The following is a 21,180-nucleotide window of genomic DNA, read 5'->3' as shown; positions in this document are numbered from 1 at the left end:
AAGGTCTTTAAGCGCCAGGTTGCAAGAGGGGTTCCAGACCCACGGAAGAGTGTCCTAGACACTGACCGTTCCCATCCCAGCGCAAGGGCCTAGGATTACGGCCGGGTGGGAGGTGGCCTTTTTGGCGGCACCTCACTGGCTGGTAAACAACCAGGAGGCGGGAGACGCGAGAGAGACAGCAAACATGGCGTGGGAGGGGCGAAGCGAGGGGCGTGTGACGTCAGCCCTGGTGTGTGCGTAACGTGAGCGGAAGCGGAAGCGGCTCTGTTCGCCGCCTCTCCCACCGGCCCGATGAGCTGCAGCGGCTCCGGCGCGGACCCCGAGGCGGCGCCGGGCTCCGCCGCCTCGGCCCCGGGCCCGGCGCCCGCGGTCTCGGCCCCCGCAGCGTTGCCCGCGGGCACCGCTGCGGAGAATAAGGCCAGCCCCGCGGGGACAGCAGGGGGACCTGGGGCTGGAGCTGCGGCAGGGGGCACGGGACCCGTGGCGGCGCGGGCCGGGGAGCCGGCGGAGCGGCGCGGGGCGGGTGAGGGCCGGGCCGGGTGAGGGTGAGGGCAGCGCCGAGGGCTGGGTCCAGTGGCGGGTGAGGGCAGAGGGTTTGAGGCCGACCTAGCCGGGCCCCGCATCTCCCACCTCCATGTCTGTTTGCTGGTTCTCCTCCAGCTCCGGTGTCGGCGGGCGGCGCGGCGCCCCCGGAGGGGGCCATGTCTAACGGGGTTTATGTACTGCCGAGCGCGGCCAACGGGGACGTGAAGCCGGTGGTGTCCAGCACGCCTCTGGTGGATTTCCTGATGCAGCTGGAGGATTACACGCCTACGGTGGGCTTCCTGCCTGAACAAGGCTATTGGCGCGCTGTCAGGCCAACTTTCTGCTACACCGCCTGGATTTCCAGCTTCCTTTTGTACTTCCTCCCCTACTAGCTCTCTGATTTATCCCCTCTGCCCACCCAAACTGTGAGCTTCCTGAAAGCCAGGCCTGTCCTCCATTTCCTCCACCCTCTCAGCCCCGCAGTGCCCAGGGCAAATACTGACAGTCGTCTCATTGATCTCTCAGATCCCAGACGCAGTGACCGGTTACTACCTGAACCGTGCTGGCTTTGAGGCCTCGGACCCACGCATGTGAGTACAGCCTGGGTGGGTAGGTTAGAGCCTTGAGTGCTTGTGTGGAGTTTATTGCCCCATTTCCTTTCTCACACCAGTTTTTTCTCTCTAGAATTCGGCTCATCTCCCTAGCTGCCCAGAAATTCATCTCAGATATTGCCAACGATGCCCTACAGCACTGCAAAATGAAGGGCACAGCTTCTGGCAGCTCCCGAAGCAAGAGCAAGGTGTGAGGGGAGCCTCATTGAATCCGTAATTACCTCCCACAGCATCGGAGGCTTAATTTGTCCTGAAACCCCTTTGGGAAAACTAAGCCCTAGGGGAGGTGAAAGACCTACTCAGGGTCACCCACCTGGGATTGAAATCTGGGATTCCTGTGCTCAGCTGGTGCTCTTCCCTCTTCCCTCAGGACCGCAAGTACACTCTAACCATGGAGGACTTGACCCCTGCCCTCAGCGAGTATGGCATCAATGTGAAGAAGCCGCACTACTTCACCTGAGCCACCCAACCTAAATGTACTTGTCTGTCCCCTTGTCCCCACACCAGCCTGTTTTCATAATAAACTTTATTGTGACAGGCAGGGCTGGTCCCTCCCATGCTGGGAGATACCGTGTGGCAAGTGACAAAGCTCTGAGCCTAGCCCCTTTGGGGGCTGCAGTGGTAGGGATGGGGGCAGGGGATGGGCCCCATGGCTGGGGTAGTACCATGAATGGAGGCAGGGGAGGCAACCAGAGGCCTGCTGCTTTGGGGAGACATACTCCCTTAACCGTGTCCTGACACCTCTGGAGTTTAGGCAAGGGCCTTCCAGCTCTACTTGTCCTGCATCTTCTCTAGGATAGGCACAATCATGTCAAACTTGGGCCGCTTAGCAGGGTCTTCATTCATGCAGATCTTCATGAGCTTACACACATGGGGGGAAATGCCTGGTGGGATGGTAGGCCGAAGGCCTTCCAGTGCCACCTGCAAATACAGGAAAAAACAAAATGGGTCTCAGAACTTGAATATCCTGTGGGAAGAGGCCTCTAGTCCTCAGGACAGGATTACTGTATATTTGAACAAATATGGGAAGAGCCCAGCCCTGCTATAGTTATTGTCACCACCACCACCACCATTCCCCCAACACAAGTGCATACAGTTGTGCTCTCACCTTCATTCCTATCTCCATGTTGGAGAGGTCAGCAAAGGGTACCTCCCGTGTCACCAGTTCCCACAGAAGCACTGCAAAACTCCACATGTCTGCTGAGCGTCTGTTTGTATCTTCAGGCTTCTTCTGCAGAGCTGGAGGAACAGGAATTAACTGTTCCAGCTGCCTGTCCTGTTTCTGCCCCCTTCCATTACTACTGAGCTGCCCCTTCTCTACCTCCCAACATGATGCCCTCACTCACCTTCAGGGGCCACCCAGGCAGGTGCATACATGCGCCCAGGGCATTGGAAGGAGAACTTGACGTCGGCCATGCTGATTCGAGCAGTCATGTCCTCATCAATCTGAGGAAGAGAAGATAGATATGTGGAAGGAGGTAAGTCCTATTCTAGACAGGAAAAGGGCTCTGGGGGCCTGGGCCAGGAATGAAGCGTGACCTCACCATTACACTGCGGCTATTGAGTGCATGTCGTGGAATGAGGGGCTCTAATGTGTGTAGGAAGGCCATGCCCCTTGCCATGTCCAACGCAAACTTCACAGCCTGGCTCTGGTCCACAACGAAATCTAAGGAGGCAAGAGTCAAACAGTTTGGGGAGGCTCACACACCCTGCCCCCATCCCATGAAATTTGGTATCCCCTACTCACTGGTGCCTTCGTGTAATACATTGTACAGGGATCCATATGGCATCCAGTGTGTGATGAGGGTGGGGTGAGGAGCAGGTGGAGACTGACAGGCACCTAGCACTGGGAGCACATTTGGATGCGAGAAAATCCTGGAAGACGGAGAGTATCCCTAGCTGAGATGCGCATAAAAGATCTCATGGGTGCTAGTCAGGGTTTCTTGGAACCAGCAGCTTCCCATTTAGGCCTTGCCCCACCTGAGACGGGGACACTCCTCGTTGAAGTCCCTGCTCTTCCTTGTACTCCAGTCTCGAACCTTTAGCACCTTCACAACGATGTCATTGCCCTGCCAACGGCCCTTCCATAGCTGAGAGACAGGTAAGGGTTAGGAAGCTGTAACTAAGGCCACTGTTTTCTTGTCCACTAACTGGAAGAAAAATTTAAAATAGGTGCAGAGCAGGTAATTTGTAGGGGATTGGGGAGGAAGGGGTAAGAAAGGCAGGGTCACCTCTCCAGAGTGATTTTCGTTGAGCTTCGCCAGAAAGTTGAGCTGTTTGAAGTCAATGCCGGAGTGTTTGTTCAGAGTCCCATTTCCTGAGAGTGTGGGCAGGTCAGGTACCCAAGCTTCACCCTAACCCAGCTCCAGCAGCCCCAGGTTATTCCCTTGACCACCCCTCCCCTTACAACTGACTCACGGGGCCGAGTGCGGGTGGTTCCCTTCCAGAATGTGTCCTTGTATGGAATACGGTTAAGGTTCTGGCCCATCTTCTCTGCCCGCTCTGTGGAAGAAAAATAGCTTTGGCTCCAGTTGTAGTATGGAGCAAGGAGATAGGGAGAAGACAGGATACAAATGAGTTGGGGGACAGACCTCGGAGGAGCTCTCTCAGGGGTGCCTTGGCTTTGTCCACAGGCATCTCTCCATACTTGTTACAAATGCTGACAAGGGCCCCATTAGCTACCAGGTCCTGGAATGAAAAGGTGGTTGTGATGAGGGGCTCTGCTGCCTTCCTGGCAGTCACAACCATCCATCAGTACAGACGTAGTACCAGCTCTGAGCGTCATATATTCAGCAGTACTTACAGGATGGATTGAAGGTTCTAGAATCTCCCATGCAGGCTCAGACTTTGCTTCCCACCCATCCCAGGGCTCAGGGCCTTAGTACTCACCTCTGCAACCTGATCTTGGCCCCAAAAACAGGCATAGTGCAGGGGCACATTTCCATGCTCATTCACTGCATTGATGTCAGCTTTGTACTGCAGCAGCTGGTCCCCATGGCCAAGTAGAAGAGGCAGAAGACAGTCAAATGAGAGATGGGAGTTGAGGTGTCCAAGGAAGAAGAGTACACATGTCATAATGCTTGTGACTAACTTCCAGACATGTATGTAATGTGGGTGAGATGGAGCATTCACACATACCTTCTGCACAATATCACGGTGTCCATGACTGGCTGCCAGGTGCAGGGGGGTGTCATCCCCACGGTTCATCACATTGATTCGTGCCCCCCGCATGATCAACATCTCAACCACAGCAGAACGGCCCTCTCGGCAAGCCCAGTGCAAGGGGGAGAAGCCATGATCATCCCTTTGAGGAAGGGACAATTGGTCATTGATCTGGAGGTGGGATGGGGGCAAAGGCTTTGATATGGGAAAAACTGGTAGTTACTCTGAATAATCTCCCTGGGAAACCTTACCTGTCCAGGACTCTGATTCTCATTCATGCCAGCAATTCCCAAAGCCATCCAATTAAGACCTTCCCCTGAGCTTCAAACCTAAGCAACCACCACCTGAAATCTCAACAAATCCATATGATTCACCATCTCTATCACCATCTCCCACTAGCCTTTCTTCCTTGGCATGCCCTATCTCATTAAATGGTAGCATTTTTCATCTGGTTTTCTCTGCATTCCTTTTGCAACATCTGTTTGTCCTTTCTGTTTCCACTGCATTTCACATCCCCCTAAGTATACTACTTGTGGCACCGGATTGTAAAAATCTTAACGAGCTGTCTTGTCTGCTAGACTGAGCTTCTTGAGAGAATGGATTGACAGCAGGTGTTCAGTGCATGTTAATACAAGGGAGGGGTGTCTTGGAGAAGGAAAGGCACAAATCATGGGAGAAGAAGGAAGCTTACCAATAGGCTCTGGTACTGAAACCGAAGATCTAAAAATGGACTGGAATTAAAATAACGTTTTGGAAGGGTTTATCATGAAAAAGAGATGCTTTTGATAAGTCATTACTAATCAGGCAGATATCAAACCAGGATTTGGTTTGGTAAAACAGGATTCCTCTACTCAAGCAGGCCTGGTCCCAGAAAACAGAGGAAAATCAGAATGGCTTCTTTAGAAAGAAAACGATCTGACTTTTTACCCCCAAGGACATGTATTTTCTAAAGTCAAAGAACTGTACAAAAAACTGACTTTTTACCCCCAAGGACATGTATTTTCTAAAGTCAAAGAACTGTACAAAAAAAGAAAGAAAAAACACTTGGTGGGAGCTGGGCCTGCCTGACAGCCCGGGGCCATAAAAGGAAATTCCCTCCAGTCTCCAGTGTGTGAAGCTCCAAGGGGCGGGGCAGGGGGCGGTCTGTGGTCTGAGACTGCAGCCTCCGGATGCCTTAGTGCTGCGGTCACTTCCCTTGTGGGGGCTCTAGGCATGGCCTGAAACAGATCAGGGGTCTGGCCACTGCAGGCCATCCAGATGACCCCCTCACCCAGGGGACGGGGGTGTGTGTGGCCTTCAACGACTTCCCTCCACAGCTGCCCACATCTGCTCACTTAGAGATAGCCAAAAACTTTCCTGGAGGTGGATTACCCCGACCCACCCCCCTCTGAAGCAACTACCATCCCCTACTTATCAGTGAGTTTTGCCTCCCAGCTCTTTAATTTGTGACCTGGTTTATCAGCCTCCTGCAGTCTGTGGCACAGCAGGCCAGAGCCTGAGGGCAAAAGTATGAGCAGAAGGTTCCGCTCACTGTCAGACTGCCTGTCATCTCAGGGCCGCAGACTATAAGCCGGAAGAGCCCTGCAGGGAGTTCACCCCACCTCATATCCAGCATATAGCCAGCTTGGGCCTCCAAAGCCTTTCCCCTCAAACCAGCACTAAAGCCTTCCAGTTTCACTAATGCCAACCCTTCACCTCTTGGCACGAAAGAGTTTTATAAAATGCAACTGGATAACTTCACCTAAGCCTTTAGAACCCTACCAACAAAATAATAAGAGTACTCACTGTCCTTATCTGAGCACCCTTTGAAGAATTACTAAAGAATTATGTAAATTATAAAAGAATACAAAAAAATGGGAAAAAGTGACCAGGAATTATGGAGAAATAGCAGAAAGCCTAATGAGAACCTGTGAAGCCTGGATGAAGATGACAGGTGATCCTTACCTCTCAAACCTAAAAACTGAAGAAATAAAATTTTAAAATAAAAAAACCTAAAGCCCACCATCCTGAATCATCAACATCACTACTGCTTTTCTTGCTATCTCAGCCAACCTTGAAGAACTTGTCTACATCCACTCTCTATTTCCTCACCTCCCATTCAGTTTGCCACCAGGCTGCTGCCTTGAGGGCTGGCATTATGTCTGATTCCGGGCCTCTAGCACAGGGGTATTCATAGTACTTTAAATGAAGGAACCCGGTGTTACCTGGTTTCTTCATCCATCTTCCTCAATGGCAGCCTTCACAAACATCATCAAATACATTATTAATCGTAAATTCAATTGTTACTTTAAAGTGCTCAAGTTCTTTGACTTTTCAACAGCCTATACTACTGTTGACTACTCCCCCTTCGTTGAAACATTCACTTCTCTGAGCTTTACTGACATATTTTCCTGTTTCTCCTGCAACCTCCAGGTGCACCTTTTCAGTCTTGCAGGCTTCTCATCCCCTCTGTCACACCCATGTCTTCAGGTTTCATCTATACACTAACATCTCTCAAATCTGTGTCTCCAAGTCAGATCTCTCTCCTGAAATCCAAATCTGTATAACCAACAACCTACTCAACACTTCCACTCCACTGTACCGTCACTTTAACATGTCAGAGCGGCAGTCATCATCCTTCAGCCTTGTCCAACTCAGTAAAAGCAACCACCATCTACCCAAGAGTCTGAGCCAGAACCCTGGTCATCATCTTTACTTCCTCACTTCCCACACCAAGTCTCATTAGTTCTTTATCCTAAAGATTTCAGGAATCTGATCACTTCTTTCTTTTTCATCTGCCCCCATTCTAGTCTAAGGCATCACCACTTCTGGGACAGACTAAGCAATTGCTTCTCCACATGGCCACCTGCTCTTCAGAAAATATCCAAGATGACACTTAAATGGACAATCTCATCACAGCAGGGCTTTAAACCCTTGTTCTTAGAATAATGACCTTATTATAGCATAAATATCCTTGCACGATCTGACTGACGCTTGCAGCCGACCTCTCCAGTCTTATCTCCTGTGGTTTACCACTTGCACCCAATGCTTCAGTCCACAGAAGCTCATAGAAGTCGTCTATCCTCCAGCCATATGGACCTGTAGACAATTTCCAGACACTCCGTTCTCTGTCTTGCCTCCTAGCTCTTTCGCAGTTCACTGAGGCTGGAAAGCTCTCTGCAGCCTGTGCCCGTGAAACTCTTGTTGAGCAGTCAAGATTCAGCAGAAACACAGCTTCCTCTGTGGAGACCCTCTGCTCCCCACAGGCTGTGCTTTGCACTCGTCGTACTGGGTAGGAAAGTCAGCCGTTCCCAGCCAACGTGAGCACCCCACATCGCGGAGAGGGACATGTCTTTGCCCTTCTTCTCACCCACCAGCCACCTCAGCTCACCCCTGGTTGAGGTCGTTCTCCGTGTTGTCCAGCCACAGGCGAACGGCCACCGCGTTGCCCTCCCGGCACTGAGTGAAAATGTCGTCCATAGCAGCGTCCCGGCGCCGAGTCCCCTAGACTGGGGAAGCCTGCGGACTGTGGAGGGATCCAGGGAAGGGGAGTAAACCCCGAGCTTTGTCCCCTACCGAGATAAGTGTTTGTGAAGGGAGTGGGGGTCTCCCGCTGCCTCCCCGGCTAGTGGAGGTCTGGGAACGAGTTCGGGAAGGCGGGATGATCCCTGACCGTGTCCCCTGGGCGCGAGGGAAAGACAGGTCCGCGCGAGGTAGGGGGTGATTAAGAAGTAGAGTCCCGTGAAGGGGTGTCGGCGAACAAGCTAGGGGACCCTACCCGCGAACAGACCTGGGGGGAGGGGGAGTTCAGGCGCCCTATACCCTGGAAGAGGCGATCGAGGGGGGTCCTTCCCGGGGGTGGCCCTCGTTCCCTACTCGGTATTCGAGCCGAGTGAAGGCTGACGGGTTGGCAGGGGTCGAGCCTTGGGGAAGGGCACGGGTACTCCCGCACTCACCGGGACTCGGGCTGGAGGAGCCTTCTTCGGGGAACTCCCGTCCGGCCGCGCCCGCCGCCCGGCCCCGCCCCTGGCCCTCTCTGGCCAGCGCGGGCCCCCATTCCTCCCTCCCTCTCGCCTCTCTTGTCCTTCTAGCCGGCAGTGCCTAAACTCGATGGTTTCCGGCGCCGCGCCGGCCGCTCTAGCCACCCAGGTTTTCACTCTTTGGTTTCCGGCTCAGTTCCGGCGGCTCTGAGCGCTCGGTTTACTGGAGACGCGCTCTGCGCGTGGAGAGTTGTGTGGACCAGGCGATCTCGCCCACCCCACCCGCATGTTTGAGGAGCCGGAGTGGGCCGAGGAGGCCCCAGTAGCCACGGGCCTCGCGCCTGTAGCCTCACGGCCTCGGCCCGCCTCAGTCTCGCAAGTCAAGGTGAGCGGCCCTGCAGGGAGCTGTTTGAAGCGGAGAAGCCTACCCTGGTGGATCCGAGGAGCGTTGGGGCTCGCTGTGTGTGCGTGTGTGTGCGTTGGGCGGGGCGCCTGCGACCCGCAGAAGACCCGACTGAGAGCTGTTGCGTAGAAGTTAGTGGAGTGAAGGCGGAATCTTGGACAGGAAAAGCACGTGCGGAGGCTCTGGGACAAGAAAGCATGTCCTGTTGTTAGGGTTACACACAGAGTAATCTGTGTGGTTGGAGCACAGAGAGTGAGAGGGTATGCCATTGAAGTTGGAGAGGCAGAGTAGAAGTTTTGCATATTTTACCGATAGAAGCCAGTGAAACGGTTTTAGCAGGGGAATGATTTCTTAAGATTTGCATTTTGAAAAGTCGTTGGTTTCATTGTGGAGTTTGGATTGGGGAGAGTAAGAGTGAATGACAATGAAGGATTTTATCAGCCCTACCATTCTAAAGGAGTGGTGCAGTGTGGGTACTGAAAACCTGCAGGTTAAGTGCCTAGCCTGGGACCTCCCAGCAGGACTTAAATCCAGAAGGCCTCCCAGACAAGAGACCTTCTCCTTTTAGCCTTTGCAGATGTGAAGGCGCTGTACTTCCTCAGGCTCTTCCTACCTTTCAGTCAGCATCCAACATCAGCCTTCTTTATTCCCTCCTCTTCATTCCCTCAACCCACTGCTATAATCATTGCCACTGGTCTTTCCATCTGCAGCTTGTCCCTTTCTGCTTATTCTCTACACTACAGCAAGACTCATCTTAAGTACACACCTGTGATTCTGTCACTCTTGTTTTCAGAAACCTCCCTAGCTTTTATAGAAAGATACAGAAAGCTGCAGGCAAAAGCCTGAGATTGAGGTCTGGAACTCCTGTTCTCTGGCCTTGGTCCTGTTGCTTGTGGCCTTACCACATTCCTCTGGGGAACTCCATTTTCTCATCTGCAAATTGAAGAAGTGAGGTGGGTGGTTTCTCTGCTCTCCAGCCTCCCAAAGGTTGAGATGGTGACTTAAAAGTTGTTCAGGGTCTGGCAGGCTTCATGACAAGCTAGTGAAGTTAACTAAGAATAATCCAGATGCTTCCACCAGCATCTGAATCAGGTCTCCACCTCTGTCTTCTTACTCTCCAGGCCCCAGCTATTCACCTCGCCCCTTCTCTCTTCCCTTGTTTTCTCTCAGGGCTCCAAGCACCGTCAGCTTTTGGCCACATTACGGGCCCTGGAGGCAGCATCTCTTCCCCAGCAACCCCCTGGCCTGCCCAGCAGTGACTCTGAAGAGGATGTGGTGGAAAGGAAGAAGAAACGCCCGAAAAAGGCCTCATCTGCTGGTGCTTCTACTGAGGTAGAGAAAAAGAAGAAAAAGAAATGTCAAAAACAGGGCCCACCTGGCAGTGACTGTGAAGAAAAGGAAGTAAAAAAGAAGAAAAAGTGCCTCAGAGGGGTTCTTAGTGCCAGTGACTCTGCTGAAGAACAGAAAAGAAAGAGAAAATGCCAGAAACAGGCCCACTTAAGCCCCGCCCATCTCGTGGACATTGACAACCAAACAGGTACTAGTGGGTGTGTGTATGTGTGTGGGACATGACAGAGGTTACCTGCCACCATTAGGTTTGGGGTTAGGCAATAAGAAGTATTTTCATCCAGGCCACAGTCTCTTTTTCAAGGATAGGGGTATGGCCAGGATGATTGCCAAACCTCCAAATCCAGGGGCTCTTGCCCCAAATATGCTTTCTCATCTCCCTCCCTTCAGGTCCCAAAGCTTGGAAGAGTAGTGCTACAAATGACCTATCCAAGTCAAGTCCTGGGTCCACTTCTGCCAACCCTGCCCAGACCTTGAGTCGCAAGCAGTGGCGGAACCGGCAGAAGAACAAACGTAGACATAAGAACAAGTTTCGGCCAGCTCAACTGCCAGACCAAGCTCCAGCCACAGCCCCCGCAGAGGAGACAGAGATGCCTCCTGCCCCCAGTCCAGATCACCATGAGGATCGGGCAGGGGCTCTGCGAGCCCGCATGGCACAGCGGCTGGATGGTGCCCGATTTCGCTACCTCAACGAACAGCTATACTCAGGGCCTAGCAGTGCTGCACAGCGTCTCTTCCAGGAAGACCCTGAGGCCTTTCTCCTCTATCACTGCGGCTTCCAGAACCAAGTCAAGAAGTGGCCACTGCAGCCAGTGGACCGCATCGCCAGGGATCTTCGCCAGCGGTGAATGGGGGTTGGGCACTGTGAGAAGCAATGTGGGTCAGTCATAGCTCAGACTAGACCAGTGAGTGATCCCTCGCCTCCACTCCCAGGCCTGCGTCCCTGGTTGTAGCTGACTTTGGCTGCGGAGACTGCCGCCTGGCTTCAAGTATCCGGAACCCCGTGCACTGCTTTGATTTGGCCTCTCTGGACCCCAGGGTCACTGTGTGTGACATGGCCCAGGTAAACCCTTCTGTCTCTCTCTGTATGTGGCCTGTGCTCTAGACCAGCCTCCATGTGCTAATCTGTAACGCTCCCTCCCTCCGCACCCCCCCATCCTGGTGTCTGGTGCTAGCATTCAGTGCTGGGTTTCTTTCTTTCTTTCTTTCTTTCTTTCTTTCTTTCTTTCTTTCTTTCCTTCCTTCCTTCCTTCCTTCCTTCCTCCTTCCTTCCTTCCTTCCTTCTTTTTCTTTCTTTCTCTTTCTTTCTTTCTTTCTTTCTTTCTTTCTTTCTTTCTTTCTCAGACATACTTGGTTTATTTATATATTTTTTAAGACTATTTATTTGAGAGAGAGAGAGCGTGCGCGCGCACAAGCAGGGGGAGCAGCAGAGGGAGAGGGAGAAGCACCCCGTTGAGCAGGAAGCCCAATATGGGGCTCCATCCCAGGACCCTGGGATCATGATCCGAGCTGAAGGCGGATGCTTAACCGACTGAGCCACCCAGGCACCCCTCAGTGCTGGATTTTTGCTCCCCATGTTGTGTGCTTTATACAGTACTCCCACTCTTACAGGTGCCTCTGGAGGATGAGTCCGTGGATGTGGCTGTGTTCTGCCTTTCGCTGATGGGAACCAACATCAGAGACTTCCTAGAGGAGGCAAATCGAGTGCTGAAGCAAGGGTAGGAGCTCCCGGGACACAGATGCGTGTATATGTGCACAGTTATACATCTGTGTATTTATGCAGAATTTCTTCTTCTCAGGGGTCTCTTGAAAGTGGCTGAAGTCAGCAGCCGGTTTGAAGATGTTCGGACCTTTCTGGGAGCTGTGACCAAACTGGGCTTCAAGATCATCTCCAAGGTGAGGGCCCCAAGAAGTCTCCCTATTTTTGTCTTGTGCAGTCTTTTTTAGGGTAATGGTGTTTAGGAAGGAGGCCATAGGCACAGGCACAGACATTTGCTTTTTGAAGGCATGACTCATGGGAGAGCCCTGGGAAGCTTTCTGAACAAAGGCGGGACATGGATAAAGGTGTTTTGAGGAGCTAGGACGAGGATTTGGAGCTCACTAGGTCTTTTCCACCCCTAGGACCTTACCAACAGCCACTTCTTCTTGTTTGACTTTGAAAAGACTGGGCCTCCTCGAGTAGGGCCCAAGGCTCAACTCACGGGCCTGAAGCTTCAGCCATGTCTCTACAAGCGCAGGTGACCTCTGGGCCCGCCTTGAAAGGGGAGGCCAGTCTTGAACTCCAGGCTCACAACTCTGAAGACTGTATCCAGCCAGTCTCTGACCCAGGAACTGGTACATCCCTGTCGCTGTCCTCAGACCAAAGTGTGATGAAAACCTCTGGTTCAGCCCCGCTCTAATGAAGGCTTCTTATTGTGAGAAGCATAAAGTCATTTGGGCTAGCTAAAGAATAGGAGTTTATTGTGAAAATACAAGGGTATCTGGGAATGATGGGTCCTCCAGATGTGGGAACTAGCTGGTTTGGAATTCAAGGCATCTCTGGGTTTGGCTCCTCTTTCCATCTCTCAGGAGTCATATGGACTTTCTGCCCTGGCATCTCTACTTTCTTCTCTTCTCACCTCCGTCTGCTGAGAAAGTCTGCAGCCAGGACTGGATGCATAAGAGGTGCTCAATAAATTATAGCTATGGCTGTGATGTGTTGTAAGCCTTACTATTTTTTAAAGTCCTTCCCTAGGTAGGGTTGGAGGTCAAAGAGTGAAGAATGGATTTGTTGACTGAGGAATACTTTGGGAGGGCTCAAGATAGGCCTTTCAGTGGGCTTCATTTCACAGGGTATTTAGAGATTGTTGATAAGACTCTGAGATGTTCTTGGAGGAGGGCGGTAAGGGAGCTGGGTCTCTTCATAAATAACAATTGGTTGGGGCGCCTGGGTAGCGCAGTCGTTAGGCGTCTGCCTTCGGCTTAGGGCGTGATCCCGGCGTTCCGGGATCGAGTCCCACATTGGGCTCCTCCGCTGGGAGCCTGCTTCTTCCCTCTCCCATTTCCCCTGCTTGTGTTCCCTCTCTTGGTGGCTGTCTATCTGTGTCAAATAAATAAATAAATAAATCTAAATAAATAAATAATAAATAAATAAATAACGGTTGATGCCATGGTAGGCTGGGGGATTGGGCTGTCCATTGGCACAAGGGTCTGTTTGTTGTTTCCAACTTGCAGTGGGCCCCAGATCAGCATGTCCTGGGAAAGCTATGGGCAAGGAAGTTTGGTGTTGGAAAAAGATGAACTGGGATGATAGACCCTTGGCCTCTCCTGGAAGGTATCTGCCATGTCCAGGCGTAAAGATGCAGCATCTTACCTATTTGTAAGAACAAAAACTGAGACTGCCCACTGGGACACAGCTTCCAGGGCTCTGAGCCAGTCATATGCCTCCAGTGAGGGGATGGCGGCTTTGAGGTAGGCTGTGGGCCAGAGGGCATGTTGGGAGGCTAGGCAGTGCACCAAAGCGTCTTTGCGTGTGCTCTTGTCTGCTGAGTGCTTGTCTGACTGACAGTCTTATTCATCCTAGCTTGGGGGTTCCCTACCAGTACCACCGCTCCTAAAGCAGAATTGATTTCTTCATCTGCATTCTCCAGACTGCATTGTAATTGCTTTGTGCATTAGGCTGCGGTCTTTTCAAGTCATATTTGTCTTCGTATTTCCAGAGCTTGTCGCTGAGATGGTGGAATAACAGGTCTGTTGAAGGACTGATGAGAACAGAGTATTGCAGGAACCCAGGTTCAGGGTACAAGATGTGGGCACTGAGGACTAGGGACGATGGAAGAAGTAAGCAGATGGAAGAACTTGAACAGGTGGGGTGATGAGGGTTGGTGAGAGAGAGGAATCTGCAGTGAGTCTGGTTTCTCGCCTGAGCAACAGGTTGGGCTGGTGCTGCTGTTCAGAATGTTGTGTTGTAGGTAGCTCTTCGATGTTCGTTGGGAAGAGGGACGTCAAAGTGCCAGGAGAGACCCGTGCTAGGATTTGGGAATCAGCAGTCTAAAGGAGGTGTCATTCAAGTCATGGGAATATATAAGATATCCAGAGTAAGGGGCGCCTGGGTGGCACAGCGGTTAAGTGTCTGCCTAGGGCTCAGGGCGTGATCCCAGCGTTACGGGATCGAGCCCCACATCAGGCTCCTCTGCTATGAGCCTGCTTCTTCCTCTCCCACTCCCCCTGCTTGTGTTCCCTCTTGCTGGCTGTCTCTATCTCTGTCAAATAAATAAATAAAAAGTCTTAAAAAAAAACAAAAGATATCCAGAGTAAGGTAGAAGAGAAAAGGGCTCCGAAAAAACTGGAGCGTTTAGTGGATGGGCAGAGGCAAGTGGATCAGTCACGGTGACAAGACGAGAAGGTCAGGCTGGAGACGGAGGAGTGAAACCGGGAGAGTGATGCTTTCAATGTGGAAGGAAAGCATGGGGAGGTTGTCCGCTGTCAAACTCTATTGCAAGGTCTGTTAAAACTTACAGTGAAGTCAGATTGCAGTGAGTGAAGTTTGCTGAATACTGTTGAGGTCCTGTTTGACTTTATATGACTTTATGGTTACACCAACCAGCCCAGTGTGTGGTTATCTCTGCCTGCTCAGCAATCTAGGTATAATGGGGGGGAAAATGAGTACCAAGGGATCATCCAGAGTTGGAATCTTGCCGTGCAATAGAAACGAAAGCAAGTGAGGGCATTTCACACCATTCAGAAGTAACTGATCACTGCTGGATCGTGCACTATTGTAGGAGAGGTAGGAAAGTGAAGACATGGGGTGGGCTATTGCACTGGGAATCATTAAACAAGCGACCTGGGCAGGTGAGAGGTGATGGTCAGAAATGGGAGCGCTTGAATTATTAGTGATGGAAGCACAGCAGCTCCTGGTGATGGCTGCGTCTAGAATGAAGCCACAGGGCCTGAGAGGCGTGTGAAAGAGGTTGCACATACATTGGGTAATGGACGGAGAGCTTGGGTATTATGGGGAGGTCTTGGCTGAATGGACTTTGACGTTCTCCAGGATGATGGTAGAAGTTGGCATGGAACAGGTGCCAACCTCTCAAGGAAGGGGGCGGATCCATGGAATGCATTTCAGAAGTGCAGGGAGTTTGGACTGCCTTCTAGAAACTTCCATTGCGGGAGCGATGTGAGGCTGGTGAGTGGAGCTGGCTTCCAGGCAGCCAAGATAAAATACCTCACCGTCCTCTCCAGCTTGTCAGGGTTCACTGGAGATTACTGGGGAAATGATTATTACGGCAGCTGCATGGGACAGGAGCCTCCGAGGATAAGGGGAAGCAGGCCACAAAGTCCAAGGAAAGTGTTGGAGTAGCAGGCATCTCGCTGTGGGACACACATTACCGTTGATAGTTCCCTGTCTCTGTTCTTTTGCACATGTTTATATTCCTAGATCTTGGTTAATTTTCCCTGTTATTCTATTCTCAGCAGGACAGCTGGGTCTCTGCCTTTCTCCTTTTTTTTTTTTGTTCTCCTTATAATTTGGATTCTTTTTTTTTTTGCCTATTCTGGCTGTATCCACCCAAGTAAATGTCTCTGGGTTTGACTCAGGCTTTGGACTCCCCGTAACTCAGTCCAGCCCCACTAGTGTCTCCGTCAGTTGCTCCGATTCTGAAAGCGGGACTCCCCTGAACCTGATCTGGGGCCCCCTGGCTCCATCATCAGCTTCAGGACAAACTCTCGGGCAAGCCCACGTTCCTTGGTGTTTAATGCCAAGAGCCTAGGCTGGAGAGGGAACAGTGTATCTCCTTAAGAAATACAGTATGCCAGCTGTTCAGAGAACAAACTAGTTTAAAGAACAATTTGAGAAGAGATTGAAGGAAGGGCAAGAGTAGTAAGAGGTAAGTTGGAGGGGGTTGCTGTACCGTGCAAGGCAGTGCATTTTAATCACCTAGTGATGACCAGGCCCTCCCCCGGTTTCTGATTTGCTTTGGTTTTTCACAGTAAAGCAGGAAGCAGGGTTGAGAGAGTAGCAGGGAAGGAATTGTAGTTTTCAGGCGAAGAGTGCATAAACATCCTTAAGAGAGTTAAGAGGGAATGAACGAGTGAGGGAAATGGAGTATGATTGCCGGTGGTATTAATAGCAGGCTTGAGGTTCAAGGTCAGAAAGAGGATGCATGGGAAGAGACCCTGTAGGATCTCTGTAGAGAGCTTACTGTTGTGAGACAGCACAGCTGGACTGTGAGGACCCACCCCCCTCACCTCAGATCTAACTGTGAACTCCACTGGGACCATTCAGGAAGCTTGAGGTATTTATATTCCTTCGGCGAAGGAACGATGAGCCTGGAGTCTGACTCGTGCCCTGGGAACGCAGAGGGCAAGCAGAGGCTCACTAACTGTTTTAGTGGTGGAGCGGGGGGAGGGCCGCGGCTTTTGCATTGGCCTGCATTCCCAGAATTTGCTGTGGCAAGTGATGCATGTGTGTATCCTGTGCGTCTTGCAGGAGAGAGGGAAGCGTGGGGTGGTCTTGGTTCCTTTCCAGTAGGACCGTTTGAGGAGGCAAGGAGCCCTCAGCACAAAGAAGCTAGGCGTGTGCCTTATGGGCTGAGGAGGGAATTGCAGGAGACCACCCACTAAAGCTGTATCCACCAGGGTCAAGGGGACAGCCGGGATGTCCCCTTTAAATACCTGCCAGGCCCACAGGGCACAGAACCACCCAGTCCAACAAGAACCTTCTTTCCTTCCTTACCCCTTATTTCTGTGCAGCGGGACCCAGAGCAGTCAGCAGCTCTTAGGTAGCCTGGAGGTAAGAAGAGCAGAGAGCATACGGATTATTCTTCCCCTCCCCAGCTCAGGCTCCTTGAGACTAGATGTAAGTGGGGCAGGGCTGGGAGGGGAAAGTAGTTAAAGCTACAGTAGGTGCACATTATTTATCGTTACATAGGGTTAGACATTCTAATTGCTTGAGATGGTAAGACTGTTAACTAAGAATGAGCTGAAAAGTCACAGGCTTGCTGCAGCTTCTCTCCACAGCAGGGAAGAGTGCCCCCACATGGAAAAAGTTTGGAGGGGTGGTAAGAGACAAGAATAAGGTTGGGTTTGGATGGCAGCCTGTGCCTTGTACTTGTTCAATGTGCTTTGAGAGGTTTCTTGCTGCTGCAGTTTCCGGTGTGCTCCAGCTTTTGTTCCTGTAACAGTCCTGCAGGAACAGGGTTCCAAAGGAAACAACATGATCTGGCAGAGACACAGCTCAGCTCCAAACACTCAACCATTTACATAATTGCACAAAGCCCTTCACAGCTTTTCACAGACACAGACCTGCAATTAGAGCTTTCTATACACAGGTTGTCCTCCTTCCCAGGTGACTTCTCAGACCAGCCACCTGGTTCTAGGACATTCACCACTGTAGTAACTGCCTTACAGGTCTAATTGCTTCCACTCCGGCCCCCAAACCCATTCATTTCCCACACAGTGAAGTGATGTTTTTAAAATGTAAATCAGGTATGCCATTTCTCTTTTTAAAATCCTTCAATGGGTCCTCAGCACTCTGAGAACAAAAGATGTAGACTCCTTCCCAGGCCCTTTGTGATCTTGCCCAGGCCTCGCTCTCCAGCTGCATCTTAACCCACTCCTTCCTCCCGAGGCTCCAGCCAAACGGGCTTTCTTTTTCATCCCTCAAGCGTCCCAAGCCGCTCCCGCTGGCCCTTACATATGCTCCTCCGCCTTTCTACAGTACTTTTTGTGATGAGCTCATTTTCATCTTCCAGATCTTCACACCAATATCCCCATTTCTTCTGTAGAAGAAACTGGCTAGATGCTCACCAAAATGTCCTTTTCATGGACACACAGGTAAACTCCGTTTCCCAGCTCCTTGCGTCAAGGTGGGGCTCCGTGAATAGTCCTCACCAAAGGAAAGTAGGTAGAAGTGATGTTTTACTACCAGACCAAGGCAGCTACGGAGGGGATGAGCCTCCTCCACATTCCCCCACCCCCTCCTGCCTTCCTCAGTAACCTCAAAGCACACGTTTTGAAGACAGTGGAGTCAGAACCGTGGAGTCGGAGTCACTGCTCGGAGGAAAGCTCTTTGACCAAGAACATCCACATTGGACTTTAAACAAAAAGAAACCGCTTACATTAAGCTACTGAGCTTTGGGAAGGTTACAAATATTAGCATTATATACCCTGGCTAAGAAATCCTTTCTGGGCATCCTGTCCACCTTACTCGAGATCACAAAACCCTGCTTCCTTTGGGGTGCTTCACACATGTTGTTTTACCAGATGCCAGTCAACACTCCTACCTGTCCCATAACTTTGATCGTAATTGAGAGAAAAAAATGCCCACATGAGGAAGTTGAGATGCTCATTTTATCAGTTGCATTTTGATTGTGACCAGAAGAAAATATCTCACTGAAGAATGTCCTAAACAAATCAGATGTTTATCCTAATATTATTAGAAACTCAAAGGTAGGTGGCTGTTACCATTGGTTTAGGAGCTCAAGGATGTGAACCACTAGGTCTCTGTTACTCTTGGTCTCTTGATTCTGATGGTCACAGGTGACGTGTTCTTGATTAGGGAGGGACACCCTACTCTTCTGCTTGGGAGTCTTGCTGATTGCCACAGCCCCTACTTCTTTGACCTTACTTCAGAGGTCCTACATTGTTAATACTCTGGTGTAAATATGTTTCATTATTCCTTACAACGTAACTGAGGCCAATCTAAAATACTAACATTTTAAATATATTTGTCTCCCCCACCCCTTCCCACACCTCAGTGACCTGTGAGAACTTATCCAATTCAAAGCTCTTCTTCCTCCAGCTCAGTGGGTGGGGAAACATGGTCTGTTTCGTTCACTCCTCTGTTACTTAAGATTGGGATGAGGAGGACACATTGGAGGAGAAAAAGCTAAACTCCATCAGTGTGGAGTTTAAATGTTGGCTCTCGTGTGAGGTGTTGGGGTTCTCTGGAGGCCCCATGGGGACTTGTTCACTGACTGGTTTTGCTTCCCTCCTTATGATACACAGCCCACACTCCCCTTCAGCTCCTGCCCCTGTCCGTGAATCCACAGCCTCCAGATGCTAACATCCCTCCCCCTGTGTAGCCCTCCTGGGAGAGGTCCCAACAAACACCTCGAGACTGGGTCCCTTTCAAGAAGCCCACCAGAAACTCATGCCTATTTGTCCCACCAAACACTGAAAGTGCAGCCCAGCCAGCAGCTGACTCCTCTCCCCCTGCTCGCCCCTGCCAGCCCGACTGATTGATTTCTCCATATGAGAAATAAGCACCAATCTCTATATTCATAGCACTTCAGATCCCCATAAGTGATTCAGGTTCTGTTCTCCCAAGAAGCCTCTGCCCCAGGCTCCACCTCAGTGGTTATACGGAGATGGCTCTATTCAGTTCCTGAGTGTGGCAGACCTCTAGCTAGAGAATGTGATCTGAATGAATATAAAGCCTGTCTCTTACGGGAACACAGAGTGACTATAAATGATTCTCTTGGAGCACTCCTCACTTGATTTAGGATGAAGGGAACAGCACTGCCCCTTTGCCTTTCAGGAAGGAAAAATTCTCTATTCCTAAAAATTCCCACCAATGCATCTTTCATTTCTCACTTTTTATACTGTAGAAAGTTGGGGGCTCTGGATCAGCTTTTTATCTTAGAGTAAATCCTATGTGGATATATCCAGCACCTTCATTTAGAATGTGTCAGTACCTGTTACCTGTTGTGTTCAGTTTTGGTGTATATCCAAAGATCTTAGACAACTGAAAAACATTTAACGTCCTCTTTCTTAACGTACATATTCTAAGAAAGTGTGAACTGTTTGTGCGTGCACTTTATTTATATAGAGCGTTACACTGTATTCTTACTTTCCCTCCCCCCTCCCTCACTCAACTGTGTTTTGTTTTTTTTTTTAAGATTTTATTTATTTATTTGACAGAGATAGAGACAGCCAGCGAGAGAGGGAACACAAGCAGGGGGAGCGGGAGAGGAAAAAGCAGGCTCATAGCTGAAGAGCCTGATGTGGGGCTCGATCCCATAACGTCGGGATCACGCCCTGAGCCGAAGGCAGGCGCTTAACCGCTGTGCCACCCAGGCGCCCCATCAACTGTGTTTATAATATCCATTCACCTATCAATCAGGGCCCTGTCAGGAAGATACAAACCACACTAAGTATTTCAAGTGATGGCATTTAATACAGAGAATTGACTGCAAGTGTTGGAAGGCTGAAAGAGTAGGAAGAAGTTGCTGATGTAATTCAGAAATGTTAACTGGAGATACCAGAACATCCTAAGTTCTGGGAAAACAAACAGGAAGAAGTTCTATAATCACCGGAAACTAGGAGCTCAGAGAAGGAGCCCTTTTGATGATACTCAGAGCTTTGTGGGGGAAGCTTCTTCCACACACCTAGTGCTTGGACCTCTGAGGAAGAGCATAGCTGCCTGTCTGCTGCTAACATCTCTGACAAGGGTGGCAAAGCTGCTGCTAAATGCGGAAGCAGCTGAGGTAGTGTGACAGCGGCCGGAAAACAGGAATGCACGGCCTCCCTCCCGTCTTTCACTTTCAGTTTCCCTTTAGGACGTCCCATTGGCAGGACCTGATGGAACCAGCCGGCAGTAGATTCTGGGAAATAAGAGTTTGCAGAATCTCAGCTGGTACAACACAACCAGAGTGTGTGTGAGGGGGTGGGCGGGAGGGGTGGAGTGAGAGGTTGTGTTGTGGAGGGAGATAATGTAGTGGCTTAGGAGCCCCAAGAAAATAGGTAAATAAGGGATAGAATCTAACTTTGTCGCTTCTGTCAGCTGTGCGGTGCTCCAGGGTATGCATCCATCACCTGGTTGCTTCAAATTCTTTGCTACCTGGAAAAATTAAAATCCTTGGAGCTAGGGTTCTTCTAAAAATTATGTTCCACCAATTAGATGCACTCATGAGATTTGGGAGGCAAGGGTCATCTTCCTGCTGCTTGGCCGTTGCTGCTGGAAAGCGGGTTTATCTAGACGTTGGGCTCTCTGCAGCCGCATTCCCACTGACATCAAGGATGAAGTAAGGGTGCTTACTGTAATGGCTGAAGTTCCATGTGGGACGGAGGTTCAACAGGTAAAGTCCCATCTACTCTGTGACACTTTGAGTTTGGCTATAACAAAGTGTGGTTAAGAAGAGAAAGTACCGGGGGAATATCAATAAGTAATTCGCAGAACTCGTGAGAAGCCAAG

General features: G+C 50.7%; 3 protein-coding genes across 8 annotated transcripts in view; 2 read left to right on the top strand and 1 right to left on the bottom strand.

Annotated features, from left to right (window-relative positions):
* The first annotated feature begins 276 nt into the window (after positions 1–276).
* Positions 277–1,701, top strand: TAF10 (TATA-box binding protein associated factor 10). The gene is made up of 5 exons (XM_026486135.4): positions 277–523; positions 661–815; positions 1,051–1,115; positions 1,210–1,324; positions 1,507–1,701. Exons 1-5 carry the CDS (start codon positions 292–294, stop codon positions 1,594–1,596), a joined length of 657 nt encoding a protein of 218 aa, XP_026341920.1. The 5' UTR covers positions 277–291; the 3' UTR covers positions 1,597–1,701.
* On the bottom strand, positions 1,648–8,341 carry ILK (integrin linked kinase). Of its 3 annotated transcripts, none has more exons than XM_026486133.4 (13): positions 8,234–8,341; positions 7,669–7,803; positions 4,275–4,440; positions 4,026–4,121; positions 3,728–3,824; positions 3,555–3,638; positions 3,368–3,453; positions 3,117–3,226; positions 2,884–3,011; positions 2,681–2,802; positions 2,483–2,582; positions 2,245–2,375; positions 1,648–2,057 (listed from the first exon to the last, which is right to left on the bottom strand). In XM_026486133.4, exons 2-13 carry the CDS (start codon positions 7,755–7,757, stop codon positions 1,908–1,910), a joined length of 1,359 nt encoding a protein of 452 aa, XP_026341918.1. In that variant the 5' UTR covers positions 7,758–7,803; positions 8,234–8,341; the 3' UTR covers positions 1,648–1,907. The 3 variants fall into 3 exon arrangements, with proteins under 3 accessions (XP_026341918.1, XP_048073160.1, XP_057172883.1); XM_048217203.2 differs by having other exon boundaries at positions 7,669–7,849; positions 8,234–8,299; XM_057316900.1 differs by having other exon boundaries at positions 8,100–8,246.
* An 85-nt stretch (positions 8,342–8,426) lies between these two features.
* The window catches only part of RRP8 (ribosomal RNA processing 8), a 51,091-nt gene continuing 38,337 nt past the window's right edge, over positions 8,427–21,180 (top strand). For 2 of the 4 annotated variants that reach the window (XR_008960997.1, XM_057316899.1), the window contains exons 1-6: positions 8,427–8,642; positions 9,831–10,197; positions 10,398–10,851; positions 10,941–11,070; positions 11,619–11,725; positions 11,807–11,903. Coding sequence is in view for 3 of the 4 variants with exons in the window: in XM_057316899.1 (XP_057172882.1) it covers positions 8,544–8,642; positions 9,831–10,197; positions 10,398–10,851; positions 10,941–11,070; positions 11,619–11,725; positions 11,807–11,903 (1,254 nt within the window). In the remaining variant the exon portion in view is untranslated. Of the gene's footprint in view, positions 8,643–9,830; positions 10,198–10,397; positions 10,852–10,940; positions 11,071–11,618; positions 11,726–11,806; positions 11,904–12,128; positions 12,702–17,737; positions 19,862–21,180 lie in introns of those variants that run through there. The other 2 variants (XM_044379484.3, XM_026486132.4) reach the window with 2 other exon arrangements.

Source organism: Ursus arctos, unplaced genomic scaffold (assembly GCF_023065955.2).
Source record: "Ursus arctos isolate Adak ecotype North America unplaced genomic scaffold, UrsArc2.0 scaffold_22, whole genome shotgun sequence".
Taxonomy (NCBI): domain Eukaryota; kingdom Metazoa; phylum Chordata; class Mammalia; order Carnivora; family Ursidae; genus Ursus; species Ursus arctos.
This window is presented reverse-complemented; position numbering and strand designations above follow the sequence as displayed.